A 17,343-nucleotide genomic window follows, 5' to 3' on the forward strand; every position below is an offset into this window, starting at 1 on the left:
TTTGACTCACCTCTTCATTTATAGAGGCTGCAATCAAGGCATAGGCCTTGCCGTTCTTGTTTTCCCAAATGGAAAGCTCCTTGTCTGAAGTAGGTTTTTCAGGTGCGTTGTTTCCCTCTCCTTCACAAACTCCTTTCCAAAGCTCATTGAAAGTGAGGGCGTGTTTTATCTTCCTGGACCACTCATGGTAGTTCTCTTTGCTAGTGAGAATTACTCCCACTATGGAGATGAGTGAATGTATCATAAAATCTAATCTGGCTTCAAAATAATTACAATAGTTGCAACAAAAATCTTGATGTATTTGTAATAAACCTGACTGGCTATGTCTTCATTAATTAAGGATGTAGGCTCTTAATTATACCCTCAACACATATATTGGTATATTTAATTTCATACCACATAATACATGGTCATTACAAAAAGGAATGTCACTATTTATGTGTCATTACATTACATTATATCCCATGTTCATGATATACTGCAACTTTTAAAAAACCAACACATGTATCATCACACCACTTATGAACTATGCCCTATTTTTTAATTCCACATTATACCATTCCATGTGATATGAGCATAAAAAATCTTAATGAATATGCCACGACCTTTTTAACCAAGGAGCACACCATTCAAATACATGTGCTCATCGAACAATCAACGCAGTGTTTTTAAAAAATAACACCATACGACCCTCATAAAAAGACTCAACGTATCATTCAACACCATGTAATGCCTATTTCATTTAACATACAACACCATATGCCCGTCATAAAATTTCAAGGCAACATACCAATGTTCTAACATATTCAACACTTCCTTCATAAAGTCAACATACCTCAAATTTGGTCGAACCCTCCATATAGGCGTATGCAACAACACACAACAACATTCGAGCTATGGTTCCACGCTCAGTGCACTAGTTTCCTCCCACTGTGGTCGCCAGAGTGGTCCACACTAACATATTCAACGCATACACATGCAAAATATATATATACCTCCAACAATGCACCGAACAACATTCAATCACAATGGCTCTTTTATTTTGTACTCAACGCAAATATTTAATGCACAGAGAATAAACCACAGAGCTCACTGCTCAATACCACAGACATGACTTCCTTGCTCATTGCACCATACATATCACTGCAATCAAACACAACCTTTCTCAAAATAAACCAACAGAAGTCACAACCTTCACAACAATATACACTATTCAATGCATCAATACATTAGAGTCTTCAACGCACCAAGCGCATAGGGACAAAGGATGGCAGGGATTAAAAGATCTGATAGACTACAAAAAGTGGCAGAAGGGAGTTACAAGGGTAGAAAGGGATGGCAAAATTTGAGGAGCTGGCTCTGATACCATGTCAGACCAGGAGTAACTCCACGAATGTGATTGATTTCTTACATTATGATAGAACATGAATATATACATGGAGAGGGAGACTATTGGGTTTGATCTCCCAATGTCTCTTCGTCTTCCAATTCCATTTATTTTGCTATTTATAATATTTACATGGATTTACCTATTCCCAAAGATTAGGTGTCAACAACTTCCTAACATTTCATGAACCATCTAGGGTTTACGATTCCTAGATATCAACGACAATTACAATCCCTAGAGTCATCCAAGCAATCAAACCCTAAAACATTTTAAGCTAGACCCTTAAGAAATTAATAAGTTATACATATTTTATGCATAACATACCTTTATCATAGTTGCTGCTATAAGGGGTCTGCTTGTAAAATTTCTAAACTGAAATTCTACTGCAACAACTGATTTATTTCACCTACTTATTATTCACAATAAGTTATTTATGAAATCCCTTTAGCAAATATTAAAATAAATTCTACTGCAGTTATCACACAATTACCTAGAGAAAAATACATGCACAAGAACCAATCACATCAACACAGTTGTTTTTGGACAATTGTCCCTGGAAAAACCCAATGTGGGAAAACCGGTGCAACAAATGAGGCTTTATTAATCTTCAACAACAATTGCTTTTACAAGGAATGATTTTACAGAGAAACTGAAAGAAAACACCTGAGACTTTCCCTTTGAGACTTTCTGACACTTTGGAGACCCTGCTCCCACTCTTGTGTCACCTCTGTGTCACTCTGTGTGGCTCAGTGAGGCTCTGAGTGACTCTACGTCCCTTTGCATCAACTTGCTTGAGGGCTACGTCTCTGCTCGGGAATGCGTCTCTCTCTGCGCTGTCTCCCACTGTCCCTACGTTACCTCCTCCTTAGTCACTACCTACTGTTGATGCCCTCCTCTTCCTCCACCCTGCAACTCTCCCTCTGAAATCGATCTCCTTTACTTGAGAATCGATTTTCCTTGAGATACTGAGTATCTGCCGGTGTGTCTCCAAATGATCCTCAAGTCTTCTCTTATACTTTCCCTGTTGATGAATCAACAACCAAGATTGAGTCTCTAATCAACGGCTAAGATTAAAACAAATTTGATCCTTGTCTCTTAGAAGCTTCTCACCCTTATCTTTATTAATACCCATTAATATTTTTATTTTCCTAAGTTTAGATTTAGGAACCCATTAAAAATATTAATTATTTTAATAACTCCTCATCCGGGTGGAACTTCTCAAAATAATTTCTGGGTCTTGGAGATCTCATGTGCCTTAGCCTCTCCTCCAAATTTCAAGGCAGATCACATTCGATGCTACCAAAAATCAACACTTCTCTGGATGCCAAGTGTATGTCAACACAAGGTGGTCTTTTATGACAACTTCTCAAATCAAGCAATAACGCTGTTGTTCTACTACAAGACTTCATGATGGGTTTCAACCAAGGACACAATGCTATAACACTTCTGAGTATAGAATTCCAAACCTGTTGTGCAACTTCACCAATTCAATAGGATCTCCTAGAAATAATATATATCTTGTCTAGAGATCTTTACAATTATCCTTGCTCTGCAATCTTCTTGAGACAAGGACTTATCACTATCAATGCAAGATGATCTCTTCCACTGCTTGTAGCTTTCCTTGATTGTCTTTAAGCAATAGAAGGATAGACTTCAAATGTCATATGCAAATCCTTGCTATAGGAGAAGAGATCTGGGATATATATGCTCAGAACAATGGTTCTTACATTACCAAACTTTGTCATAATGGATATGCAGAGAATCATCACAACTTCGTGGATCCTATACCACTGTAGATATGCACATAATTGTATCTACCTTGTGGATTCTATGCCTTGTGAAATTTTTGAGAGATAGACCCATCGAAACAACTTGACCTTGAGTAGACTATATGCACATGTTATTTAGCTTCTTGATGAATGAGATAGTGACTACTTGTTTCTAGAATTAGAGGAGGTCTCGATTCCCTCTTTTCAAGGTGATTAAGGCCTTCAAGATTTTAGACTTCGATTATTTATGCACAGGTATGATGAGTAGGTCTCGGTCCTCTATCAATAAGACTTATGCTCAGAATTTGATTTCTTTCCAAGATTGAGGGTGCCAATAAGTAGACAAACTTCAGAATCACTGTAGTACATAATATCAAATCCTTTGATGAGGATATTAGGCCTTATTAGGTCACATCAAACCCTTGCTCTCCTTGTCAGGATACTCAACCTTCCTTAGGCTGCTTAAATTTGTCTTCCTATCCTCTAAACAAAGAACGTTTATTCCCTCGTTCTTCTTGTATAGGTTTGTGGATTTTGTCACAGTGGTGAGGGCTAACAAGGCTCCCAGAACTTTGTTTTCTTTATCAAGGTATTCGGTCTAGAGAGGGCTTTTAGATTAGCCCTTTGGTTTCATAGAACAGGGCTTGTATGCCTTTCAAATACCCTCACTTTTCTTGAATATGCTTGTGGCTAAACTACTATAATTAGGGCTTGTAATTATGCCCACAACTGCAAACTACTTCTTCTAAGAGCTCGGTCCTAGATAAATGATTTCCTTTGCTTGACAAGTAGCCCTTTGTGACCTTCTTCCTACCCTTATGCAAGTAAATCTAGCTCTTATACCATGTTGAGAAATCAAGGGCAACATTGTGAGGGCTTCTCATTCATTTGATTTCTCTTTTACTTGACAATTTCTTGTGATTAGTTATTTCTTCTTTTTCTTTGTTATTACATTATTATCATCAAGACAATTGCCAAAACTTCAAAGACAACAAGAGAACACAAGATATAGGCGCTCAGCTAGGGAAAAACCCCTATTATGGGGAAAACCCAATCAAACTCTTCCACTAGTAGATTCAAATAAGATTGAGACATTCCTGACCTTTGACCAAAGACATAGACTCACTCCATCCACCAAGTCAACCTTTAACAGAAGTAGTCGTCTAGATCCTTGTCTTCTTCCCTTTAACTTTTGCAACTCAATCTCTTAATCTCGGCCCTTGTAACTAGCTTAAAGATCACACTTGTGACATCAAAATTTCGGTTCTCCATAGCTTAACAAACTTCCCTTCTTCTTCGCTTGACTTGACTCTCCTTTTTCTAGGTCTTTGCATTACCTTTCTTGAGCCGAACTGCAGATTGAAATATGTGTGAATGAGAGACTCTCAATAGGTCGAGTTGCTTGAGTATATATAGTAGAATGAGGCTCCTTTGAGGCTGACTTGTAGGAGAGATAGGCCGACATGTAGGAGAGATAGGATGACATGTAGGAGAGGGAGCTGACTCTATGGAGGAGCCCCTTTTGGCATAAAAATAATTTTTCTTCTTTGACTAAAGATGCCCATGAAGGGTCTTTTACATCATGACTATGACCTTGACTCAAGATATAAACCCTAGAGCTCACAATGGGTGCTTTGACCTATTGATCATTGACCCAAGCATGAAACCCATGCTTTAATAAGTCAATCTTTCTTTAATATTTCTTTTCTTTTCTTTTCTTTTGAAAAATACAATTATGAAGACCGACACTAGTTACATTCTTCAACACTCTGAGCATGAATCTTGAGCATCCACATGTCACCAATATTTCTTGGCACCACTTATTTACATTATTACATAGAAAATTAATTAAAAATCCCGTTATGTAGGTATATTTAATTATTTAAAAATTCCTAAAAATAGCTAGTCAAATTTCGTAAGAGTTTGGATATGACCGAGCATGGTAATATGCATTGACCCTAGACTTAGAAACATACTCAAGGCCTAGTTATTAAGCCACACTATAGCTTTGGAGGTATATGAATGAATAAACTCGACTAGTTATTTATCACTAAATAACGAAAATAATTAGCTAAGTGAAAAAAACACTCTATAGTGGACTCACTTAGTATCCAAGTCCCAAGCTGCCTAAGTCTGTTACATAAGTTCATCATGCTAGCGTCATTTATTACAATTCCCCCTTAGGGGTACGAATTTGAGAAATAAGAAAGATAAAGTAGAGAGAGAAAGGGGTAGAGATGCCCTGTTGGACTTCTTATCTTCAAAAAATATGATAAGTGCCTCGTCCATTGGGAAATGGGGTCTTCGTTTCCTGCCATGTTTATATGAGTAGGTAACATTGTACAAGATAAATATTGATATGTGGGGGCCCAAGTGGTGTGATTAGGGTTGGTAGTTTAGGAAATAAATTTAGTTTCATGACTCCAAAAAAAATGTGTTCCCTTCTACATTGGAAGCATATCATGTCCACTATTTTGAATTCTCAATGGGTCTCTTCTGATCCATAAGACAAGTGGATTCATAGGTTTTTGGAGTGTTTGGTCTCTTTGCCTCAGCTACAAATTACAGGGCTGTGCACGGCTAGTCATCATTTAGGGTCTCTAGCATCTAAAACTTGCTTGGGTAAGAGTGGGCCATAGATGGTTTTTATAGAGCATGTGGTCATTCATAGATAGTGAAGCACATTCTTTACGATTGAAAATTTTTAGGATTTGTTAGAAGTATGTTCAGGATTAACATTAAACATTGTGCCAATGGAAAATTCATAGGTGAGCAACACTATTTGGAGACTCTCGCTGCATAGTGCAGATAGTGCTTTTTTTGTTCATGGGAATTTGGCATTGCATTAGAATATTTTCACTGTTAACTATTTGGAGGCAAAGATGAAAGCATGTATTTTCTGATGAGGTCGGTTCATTTGTTTCTTTGTCATGCTTGGCAGGGAGAGTTACGTATGCAATTGCTAGAGAAAGGATTACTGCTGATTAAAGATGCTAAAAAATTGGATGCTTCAGCCTATTCTGATTTTTATTTGTCCTAGTAGCACGGAGGAAGAGAATTTAATCGATTGCTCTTCTGCTTTGTTTTTATTTATGTATATGTAAGACATATTTTCAAAAAGAAAGTCATTAGACCCTCATAATAATAAAGTGGCATTTTAACGAAATATAACACTATTACAAAAACATAGCTCTTAACAAAATGACTCACATACCTAAAGCCTAATCCCTAATATGGAAGTTGTGGTTAGGACACTATCATAGTTGGTATGTAATTAGAGTTAGGTTAAGTGCTATTTATATATTTCTCAAAGCTTATTAAATTAGTTTTTTTAACAACTTTCTTTTAGTTGCCCATAATATACTGCAAATAATTTCCTTCGTAACATGCATTTACATATAGTACTCCTATTTTGTTTTCTCTTCATGAGCTTCTATTTTTCTTCAGGTGATGGAGAAGTGCAATTTCAAGATACTTAGTGATGAGGAGGAAGATGTAGCACGATCAGGGAAATATCTCCTTAATCTTCCAATATCTGTGAATGAGTCCCAGGTGCAAATTTTATCTCTTTGTTAGTCATTATGCCAATCATATTAGTAATTGGTAATTGTTAATGCTTTCTCCTTTCTAGCTCTTGAAAACACATGATCTTCTAATATCTCATGTGTTTTGTGCATGGGGTTGTGTTGTACTTCGGGGCTGCAGCTTGATTCCAGACTACTGACAAAATATTTTCAAGAAAATCCTCTTGAAAATCTTCCTAAGTTTGCGAACAAGGTATTTGAAAAGTTTCCATACAATTGAATTTGCTGCTGCCATTTGGTTGTACCCTTGACTCTGCTTGTAAATGGGTTGTTGCTTGGTATGGGACATGAAGGAGGCTTGTACATGGTTCCATTTCCTAAATTCATTCATTTATGTAAGTAAAAACTAGAGATTATGTCATTTTTGCATGTGCAGCTATATTTTCTCCATGGTTTACAAGGGCTCCTTGCAACCACTGGGTATACCTTACTAGTTACTACTATTTACAGCCATTCTAGTCCTATATGAGCTATTCTCTTAAGAGCAGTCACAACATTTTTGTTTTATTTTCCATTATTAAAGTTTTTACATTTGTCTTCAAGATTAACTCGAGAATGATTGAATGAGTTAAATATATTTGAAACATCTGTGAGGGTAAATAATGCTGATTATATATTTAAAGGAAACATTTGAGATGGGTTGACTAGTTTGATAGAGGGAGGTTCAGGACCTTAAACTTGGTTGTGTGCTTATCCATGGAAAGATGAACACAATTTGGACATAAGGTTTATCAATCTTGGGTCAACAGCTCAGCTTCAGTGAAGCAAATTTTATATTACATATTCTTGTTATTGTGCTATAGAAAATGTTATGTAAAAATTTAGTTAATTTCAGGTTTATTATTTAATTTAGGTTTAGTTAGGCGAAAGGGCACGATCATAAGATCATGCCCTTTCCTAAAGGGTGCCCATGGCGGTATATAAGCCATGCAGCCCACTGTAAAACAATCATCATCTGTCTATTCTTTTATTAATAAATTATTTCTATATATATTTCTGTTATCTGGAAGTTTTACACTTCATCTGGTATCAGAGCCTACGACCCTCGGTCTGCAACCCCTTCTTGTCTGCTGCAATCGATCTACAAGTCCTCGCTGTTCTGTTGCCATCACCGTCCCTGTCACTTGCTGACCATACGCCGCACACCACGTCCCTGTTTCTCGTTGCCTCACCCTGCCACTGTTGTGGCCCTACCACAGCTCCCTCTGTCACCCATACCCCACTGCCCTAGCGACATATTTCTCGGTTTAGGAAATTAAGTTGCTCTTCGGAGACTTTGGAACGCTAAGCTCTCGCCCTCAAACGAAATCGGAAGCTCTCAGGTTTGGATATTTTTTTTTTTGGTAAACTGCTGTCCGCACCTGTCCTCAGTCTCTGCACCCCGCCAAAGTTTCTGCACCCAATCCGTTGCAATCTGCGGTGATATTCACGATTTTTAAAACAGCGTCCGTTAAAAAGAAACTGCGGTAATATTCGATACATTTCGAAATAGTTAACGGGTTCAGTCAGGTTATTGCGGTGATAGCTACAGGTTATTGCGGGCTCTACGGTTCGAAGGTGTGGGCAGGGTCTCCCGTAAAAACTCTAACGAAGAACTCGGTAATTCTGTGCAGCCGCTGTGTTCCGACTTCAACGTACTGCCAAGTCCGGTTATGGTAATATTCGATTTTTTTTTGAACGGTTCATCAACCAAACGGTAGTCGTGACGTTCTGTAATATATATATATATTATAATTTACAATATAAATATATATATATATATATATATATATATATTATAATATATATATATAAGTTATATAACAATACTTTTAACGTAATCGTAAATTATATATATATATATATTATATAAATTATATAAAGTTATATATATATATAACGGTTAATTTATTTATATATATATATTATATAATATAAATATATATAAGTTATATAATATATATATTATAAATTTTATAACATATAACTTTAATTTTAATTTAATTATAAGTTTTATATATATATAAAGTTAATTTAATTAATTAAAATTATTTTAATTAATTAAAAAGCTATATATATATATATAAGTTAATTTAATTATTAAAAGTTATATGTATAAAATTTATATTAGATAAAAAAAAAAAAAAAAAAAAGGGAAAACCCTTAAACTGGCAGATAAATACACGCCCCCGCAAACCCGCTCAATGTCGACAATGACAATGGCGGATTTCCAGAAAAGGTTGTTGGATGCAGAGCAAAGGATAAATAACAACCACGACGATGTCAGTAAAAGATTAAATGACGTCGAGAGCAAGCTTGGGGAACAAGCAGACAAAATAAAAAATCTTGAAGATACGACAAATCGAATAGAGATAAAAATGGAAAGTCAACATGTCCAAACAGGAGTAAGCTTGAGAGAAGTTTTAACAATGCTGAAAAGTCTGTGTAAAAAGTCGAATTGTACACCCGAAGAGCTATTGAAAGAAGGTGAAGAGAATCAAGAACACATCTCGCCAGAGTCAACTAAGTCCACAGATTCTCATGACAAGGATGAATCCCCAAAAAAATCAATGACACACCACCAAGAAGCAAGTAACACTGCCTTCACAAACAAGCAACTTTGGGATACCCTTACTAGTCAACACCCTCTTTTTGCTCAATTATTAGCCACATACCAGAAGAGGGTAAAGGTTGAGATGCCTAAATTCGATGGGAACGAAAAAAACAATGTGGCATGGATAAATAAAGCAGAAGAATACTTTGAAATATATGACATCACTGACGATGACGAAAAGCTCAGACATGCATCCATGAAAATGGAGGGAGAAGCATATAACTGGTACATGTGGTGGAAAAAGACAACACACGTCATTAGCTGGAGGAGATTTAAAGATGCATTCTTCAAAAGATTCCAAGGTGTGAGGGAAGAAGAGTTCTTTTCAAAACTCATTAAATTACGACAAAAAGGGAGTGTGGATGAATACACTCAAGAATGGGAGACTTTAGTAACACCAGTACCAGGGTTATCAGAATCTCGTCTAATTCAGTCATACATCTCGGGGCTCAAAACCCATTTACAAGCAGAACTTGAGATGCATGATATTACATCTATAGAAGAAGCAAGACGAAAAGCAAAAACAGCTGAAAAGAAATCCGAACCAATGTTTTGGTCAACAACGGAAAAAGCTTATGCAAGACGAAGGATACCCCAGTATATGGACTCAAATAAGACAAGATATGTTCCCCCACATCGTCGTGAAGATGAAAAATCTAATGTGGAAAAGCAAAGGATAAAAGAGGGTAAATGTAAACGCTGTGGTGAGAAGTGGGACCCCAAACATAGATGTGCTAAAGGAAAAGAACCAAAGAACCTATATAATTGTGAAGCAACCAATGATTCAAACAGTGAAGATTATGATGTAGAAGACACAGAAGACGCCGCAGAATTCTCACCAGAATTAGATGACGGTAGTATTCCGCAAGTGTCATTATCAGCCATGACAGGTATATCACAACCTCAGACTTTAAAGTTAAAAGGACACATAAAGAAGAACAACGTAGTGGTTCTCGTCGACTCTGGAAGCACACACAATTTTCTAGATGCAACCGTGGCAAAAAGACTCAATATATTTTCATTTCCCTTACCAAACATGAAAGTGATGATAGCTAACGGTAAGAAGATTGAAAAGGTGGGAAAATGCCATAAGGTTAAATTGCAGATTCAAGACTTCAGTTTAGAGTCTCCGTTTTTCACAGTACCGTTAGGAGGAGTAGATGTAGTCTTAGGTATCCAATGGTTACGAACTTTAGGTACTTATGCCGCCAACCATCAAGTACAATTTATAAAATTCAAATGGGGAGGTCAGAAGTACAAACTACATGGATTCCAAGCACCAGAAAATCATGTTGTATCATCATCTCAGATGATCAAGCTGAGTCGAAGAAGAGCACCTGCTTATGCAATACAATGTCACCAATTAGAAATGTTATCTGCAAATATGACCAGAGAAGAATCACCAGTGATTCAAGACCTAACTATGAAGATGCCGCCTAATACAGAAATTGAGCGTAGAACAGAAGTTAAAACAGAGTCAAACCCCATCAACATCAAGCCATGCCGATATCCACATCTCCAAAAAGCGGGAATTGAGAGATTAATCCAAGATCTTTTAAAGTGTGTGACTTTGATCATCTTGGAGTATCTGATCAAGTGGAAGGACTTACCCAAAGAAGACGCTTTCTGGGAGAATGAATCATTCTTCAACAACATCCGTCGTTACATATGCTTTGAGGACAAAGCATTCTTTCGAGAGGAAGGCAATGTTATGTAAAAATTTAGTTAATTTCAGGTTTATTATTTAATTTAGGTTTAGTTAGGCGAAAGGGCACGATCATAAGATCATGCCCTTTCCTAAAGGGTGCCCATGGCGGTATATAAGCCATGCAGCCCACTGTAAAACAATCATCATCTGTCTATTCTTTTATTAATAAATTATTTCTATATATATTTCTGTTATCTGGAAGTTTTACACTTCAGAAAATCAATAAATTTTTATTCGAGTTTTTCTTTTCCTATTATATTCTACTCCATGCATGTACACTGTGGAAATCTGACAATGTGCATCCTCTTGGCTAGAACAGTTTGTTTCCTTTTGCTTATTTACTTCATACCTGTCCATTATGTTGTCTCTTAGCATGACTGCTCCAATTAACACCATTTAGGAAACAACTAACACATCTAAGCTAACATATAGCTCCTCTCTCACTGTAGTTTGGTTATGCATTAAAAACGTTATGATAGTAAGCGAGATTGCAGAGATAATCTATATAACTTTGTTGATGGACACAAAGACAATTCTGACTCACAGACAGTAGAGCTTACATACTTGCCCCACTATAGACTTCACTCTCATGCTTAGAATGGATTTTCTCGACTTCTTATTCTCTTTGCTTTCATCTCACTCAGTAATCTCTATCTATATCCTTCCGAATATGGATTAGGGCCATCTCTTACTTGGTATCGCTTTGCTTGCGACCTCTAATATATGTATGTGGGATGAAAGGTGCAAACAACTATGATCTGGAGGGTTTTAATCATATTTATTTTTTATTAATTGCTATCTGACTTTGTAGTTGACTGTGAACCTGTCACCTCCTCTTAATTGACATTTAGCATCCACCATAATTTACACATGTTTGAAATTAGTCGATAAGCTTATTAATTGAGCCTACAATCTCAACATTTTCTATTTATTTTATGTTTAAATATTTTATATGTTTATGCCCATCCTTTTACCTTCTTTGAGACATACTTTGTCTGTAGGGCCCTTTTTCTTAAAATCAGAACCAAAACCAAGAATCAAATTTGAGAATTGAATTTAATAAAAGATTTGATTAAAATGTCGGGTTTTTAAGATCTTGTTTCTGAAGTTGAACTTCTCAGTTTTGAAATAGTTTTCCATTGAGCTAAGTGATGATAAAAACTCAGATGAGCCCTTCTCAAACACCCTCAAACTATCACATATTTTACCAACATGCTACACAATGTTTTAAGTTTTCAGCAGTGTTTCAAATCTGCTATTTACCAGTGTCAATGTCTTGAGTACTTTATTGTTGCAATCTTCTTGGCTATCATTGGAGGTACAACTTCCTGTCAGCACTTATCACCGTTTTGAGATGGATATTGAACACCGATAAATACATATAAAACCACTCAACGAATGTTATGCTGCTCAAGGATAATCAGATTCAGCTATACTTAATGTTACCTTGTGGGTCCTGTTACCCACTCAAGTGGGTGATTGCCAGGAGAAAACTTTTCTCCCATTTTGTTCAGCTTGCCAGCCAGCAGCACTACGTGATCTATAGATAGCCAGCTTCAAAGGCCCTCCACCTTTATTTCTGCATCCTTATTTACCCATCCCAATGGATATGGGCTTGGATGACCACAAACTTCCAATCCCAATTTGTGTTAAATTTTGTAGCTATGGTCAGTCTTCCTAATTAATATTTTTATCATTAATGTACTTGTAACATTAAATATTTATGTAAAGCATGTTCTTCATACTCAAAAGAAAATTATGTTCTTCATTTATTTGTCAAAAGAAAAATATAAGGCATGTTCTTCATGACCTTCTTAGAAAGAAAATTTGAATTTTTGTTTTTGGCTCCACAAGAAGTCCAAGTCGGCGGCCCTCTAGTGATCATGTTGGCCTGGCTCCTAAGTGGCACCTTTTCAACTCCCTCCAAAAGACTATAAATTTACATTCATTTTCCCTCCAAAGAGGTAATTCGAATCAATCATATCAAGTATAGTTTTGCTCCTATAAATGTAGAAGAAGGCCGAGACAAGGAGAAATCCAAAGTTAAAAGAGAGAGAAAAGACCTCGCATGTGTGGATATTTGACCTTATGCTGCTCGCTGTAATGTCCCTTCCTAAATTATTTTGGAACATGATTAATTTCTACATTTTGGGGCCGGTTTTGGAGGTGATGGGGCCCATTCGATTTTATTAGGAGGCTAGACTTAGTAGAAGTTATTTCGATGTGGTTAATTTGTATGTGGGGGCCACCCACACTAGGAGAATACGCATTCCCTAGTTCGATTTGGATGGAGCGGAAATCGATGCTTAAGTGAGGGACCCATGATGGAGGGAAAATGGAAGGAAAAGTGCTCCACGAAATCTATATAAGGAAGGCAACTCTCCTCATTTCCGCATCTTATCTTTTGACATATTGAACTCAATCTTAGTTGCTCGAGCTGCTTAGTTGGGTGACTGCGCTGTTTAGCACACGAGTGTCTCCGAGCGAAGATCTCAACCCTTGCTTCGGTGGACTTCAAGTGCCAGCGCGAGTCTTCTTCATCTCAGTTCATAGCGGCAACAGGGAGATGAGTTACAACAGTGGGAAGTCGAGTACTAACAACAGGAGTAGTAACAACAATGCAGGGATTGCGTAGTCACAGCCTGAGGCACTCTAGGAAGTTGGGGAGACAGGAGCATCCTTCATCATTCTTAGGAGTATAGAGGGCGGCTACAGACAAGAGGGCCATCCTACACGCAGATCTCATTTCATCACCCGTAGGACTGCGTCATCTCCTCCATCACTGCACAGTCATTGGAGTGAGACTCTTTGGGGCAGCACCATCCGAGGGAGTTTGGACTTATATATATATATAATTAACTCAATTAAAAAATGAATAATTATTATTTAAAAATAAATAAATTATTATTTAATAAAAAGAAATTCATAATAATATTATTATTATTTAAAGAAAAAGGAAATAGATTTAACCCTAGGTTCAAGGCAGTGTTACCAGCAAATTATATAGGCTGAGGTACCATTGACATCAAGTTACATAAGCCGAGATGACAAACACAAGATGAAGAAATTGTTAGCAATATAGCTTTGAGGACAAAGCTTTTGAAGGAAGGGGCAATGTTATGAATATAATTCATAACAAATAAAATATATAAAAATAAATGTAAATAATAAATAATCAAATGATGATTATCTTAAATAGTCATTAGTTAATTGAAAAGGCATGTCTAAAAGACATGCCCAATCATGAAAGGACACCTGCCTAGGTAAATAAGCAGGGCCTCATTGTAACATTCAACATCCTTGTACATTTCATATATTAATAAAATATTATTTTACAGATACCTTTTGTGTATTTTACATTTAAAGTCAAGAAGCTACAAGTTTTGTTGCTTCAGTCAAGCCCAAGCAAGAGTAAAAACAATCATTAAAGGTGTATCAAATGCAGATGTAAAAGACTGTCTGAATTTGCCTTTGGCCTGTGGAGAAAGTTCAAGGCAACAATTTTTTTGTGAAGGCAAGATCCATTTCGTGTAATCGAGAGCTACAAGAGGAACTGAATTGAATTAAGATGGAAGAGAAGTGTAGGCTGGCAATCTGGGAGGCACTTTAGAGGAAGTGACATGCATTGGAGGAAAGTGGGCATGCTTTGGCTCTGTGTGCTCCTTCCAGAGCCTTCCATTCACAGGATGAAGTTTGGAAGAAAAAGTCAGAAAGCTTGGAGCTTGAGCTACATTAGTGCCACAAAGCACAGGCAAGGCTTTCTGAACAACTGGGGGAGGAAGTCTCAGGATGTCGGAACCTGAAGGCTCAAAACCAAGAGAAAGATACTTTGATCAATCAGCTTGAGGAGAAAGGGCTGATCAACTAGGAGGACTGTTGGAGAAAAACATCAACTGCCCTTGGTCTTACTACATTAGAGAACTGTGAATTGCATAAGCAAGTGGCAGATCTGTCAGCTAAGTTAAGTAGCACAAATGCAGAAAATACTATGTGGATTAACAGATGGATGTTGCCTAAGATGCAAGAATCTGAACGTTTTAATAAGGCTAATGCAATGTATAAAGATAAAGTGGATCATTTTAAAACTAGCCAGATAGAAGAATCAACATGGAAGCTGGTGGATGGCGTAGTGAAACAAAGTGAGTCAAGTCTTGAGAACTATGTGAAATCAAGTATTCCATCTACTGTAAGACATACAATCCATGCCCATGAAGGTGGCTGTTTTTCTTTACCCTTTCACCACAACAATGATTGGATAATCTTTGGCAAACAAGACATGCTTGTGAAGATTTGGGATAGTAACTACGACACCTTGATAGTCTAGCCGAATTCATCATACTTTATCAGGGCATGCTGATAAAATTTGTGCTACAAATATTAACAAATTGTCAAAAATAGGCAAGCTGTGAGTACTGCTTATGAGAGAACCCTCAAGGATTGGGATCTTAACAAAGGGTATGCAGTGAACACCATTTGCTGCCACACCATCTGCAATGCTGTGTATTTCACTGCAGATGAGCAACACATATACTTGAGACATTCAGATGGAAATCTCCGCTGCTGGGTCACACGAACTGGAAGATTGGTTGAAGTAGCTGCTCATTCCTCCAGTATAACCTCAATTTCTTTCTCACATGAGCTGGGATATCTTGCATAATTTGTTTGACGTGCGTTCTTTGGAAGTCTGTGCGACATTTAGAGCACCTGGACACAAAGTAACCAGTAATTGGAGTTGTTCATGTATAAGTGCCGATGAGAACTATGTTGCGGCGGGTTCTGCAGATGGCACAATATATATTTGGTCCCGGAGTTCAATTGCTCCTGTTAGTACCATGAAGGGACACCTTGCTCTTGTGATTTCATGTGCATAAAGTAACCTTGGGAAGCCATTGGCTTCTGTTGATAAGAATGGATATCTGCACATATGGTCCTAGTTGGATATATCAAGCAATTGTCGTTTGGATTTCAAGCTATGTCACCTTGAATGGGGAAACTGCTATAGGGTTTGGATGCAACACTTATAAAATGTAAGGGCCTGAAGAAATAACACACATACATTAATGTGCTGAAGCAGAAAAGCAACATCACCAGTGTGGAGGTATCAAAGAAATCCTCACAAACAACAGTAGGCACAATCTTCAGGCACACTGTAAGCAGCAAGAAATTTTCAAGTAAGGGTTTCTTCATTTTGCTGTAAGGGACAGATTTGTGACTGTTTTCATGCTACTAGGGTTTGAATTTTGAACAGAAGCAGCACAAAGATGATAGGGCTCTTTCATAAAATTCTGTGATGCAGTAGAGTTAGGATTTGTCTGTTGACTGATTGACAAGAGATGTATGCAAAAGATATGACTGGACAAAAGTGAAACCATAGTATGGTTAAGAAAGAGTGACAACAGAGCAGTAAAGTAAGTGGATGCAGTGGATAGATAAACTTGTAGTGCTAGCAGAAACAATGGATTGCAGACGGCCATTGGTAGCAGTGGTGTAATTTAGAATGCAGTCCAGTGACATATGGCATCAAATACTTTTTATCAACACGTGAGTGACAGTTACCTTGACAGTTAACGAAGTTGTGAACAAGACTGATGTAAAAGATCTTCTTTTAGCTACAAAGATCTGCCAGTAAAAGAAATTGCAGGGGTGCAGCACACATGAAGCTTCCATTCTTGAAGAATACCTAAGAGAAGAAGTTCATGGCACTTTGGAATAGTTCTTTGTAGCAACTCTTTTCAGCTGAAAACAAAGGATCTTATGAAGAATGGTTTTATAGATATGGATTCCTGAATGAGAGCTCCTCATGGATTGGGTAATTTGATGTGTTGGTAGCTGTCATCTAGTGATGGAGGATAATACAACTGTTTTGAATGGGTGGATTTCTTTAGTTGAAGAAGAACCATGATGTTTTCTTCAGAGTTCTCCTCTTTGGCCTGAAGCTTCCTAGAAGTTTTATGTGGTAGTTTCCTCATTGATTGAAGCCTAGATGATCACATAAAGCAAGGTTTCAGAGGAAGCTATGATGTTTGGATACAACTATTAATGATATCAGTTCAAGTTTCATCAGAGCTTAAAAGTCTGATAAAATGGAGAAGCTGCTGATCCAGATATAGACAACTTATGGGGGCACTGGTGTATGCCTTGACTCTAAGAAAATTTATGGTTAAGCCTCATATATTGGATAGCTGCTCATTAATATTAATTAAGATTTGAAGCACACTGCTGAACTGGCAGTATGGTAAATGAAATGAACAGATCTAAGTGCTATATCTCTTGGGGACCACCTTTATTTCATGAATAAATTA

At 37.1% G+C, this 17,343-nt stretch overlaps 1 protein-coding gene and 1 pseudogene across 4 annotated transcripts in view; both read left to right on the forward strand.

Annotated features, from left to right (window-relative positions):
* LOC149203684 (uncharacterized) overlaps nt 1-17,343 on the forward strand; it is a 283,560-nt gene that overhangs the window by 92,648 nt on the left and 173,569 nt on the right. For all 4 annotated transcript variants that reach the window (XM_089403521.1, XM_089403522.1, XM_089403520.1 and 1 more), the window contains exons 4-5: nt 6,604-6,708; nt 6,862-6,933. In XM_089403521.1, coding sequence (XP_089259647.1) covers nt 6,604-6,708; nt 6,862-6,933 — 177 coding nt within the window. The remainder of the gene's footprint in view (nt 1-6,603; nt 6,709-6,861; nt 6,934-17,343) is intronic.
* Nucleotides 14,610-15,975, forward strand: LOC149203685 (autophagy-related protein 16 pseudogene; annotated as a pseudogene).

Source organism: Pinus tabuliformis, chromosome 2_1, assembly GCF_031772625.1.
Source record: "Pinus tabuliformis cultivar Carrire ecotype Pingquan chromosome 2_1, CPIR1, whole genome shotgun sequence".
NCBI lineage: Eukaryota > Viridiplantae > Streptophyta > Pinopsida > Pinales > Pinaceae > Pinus > Pinus tabuliformis.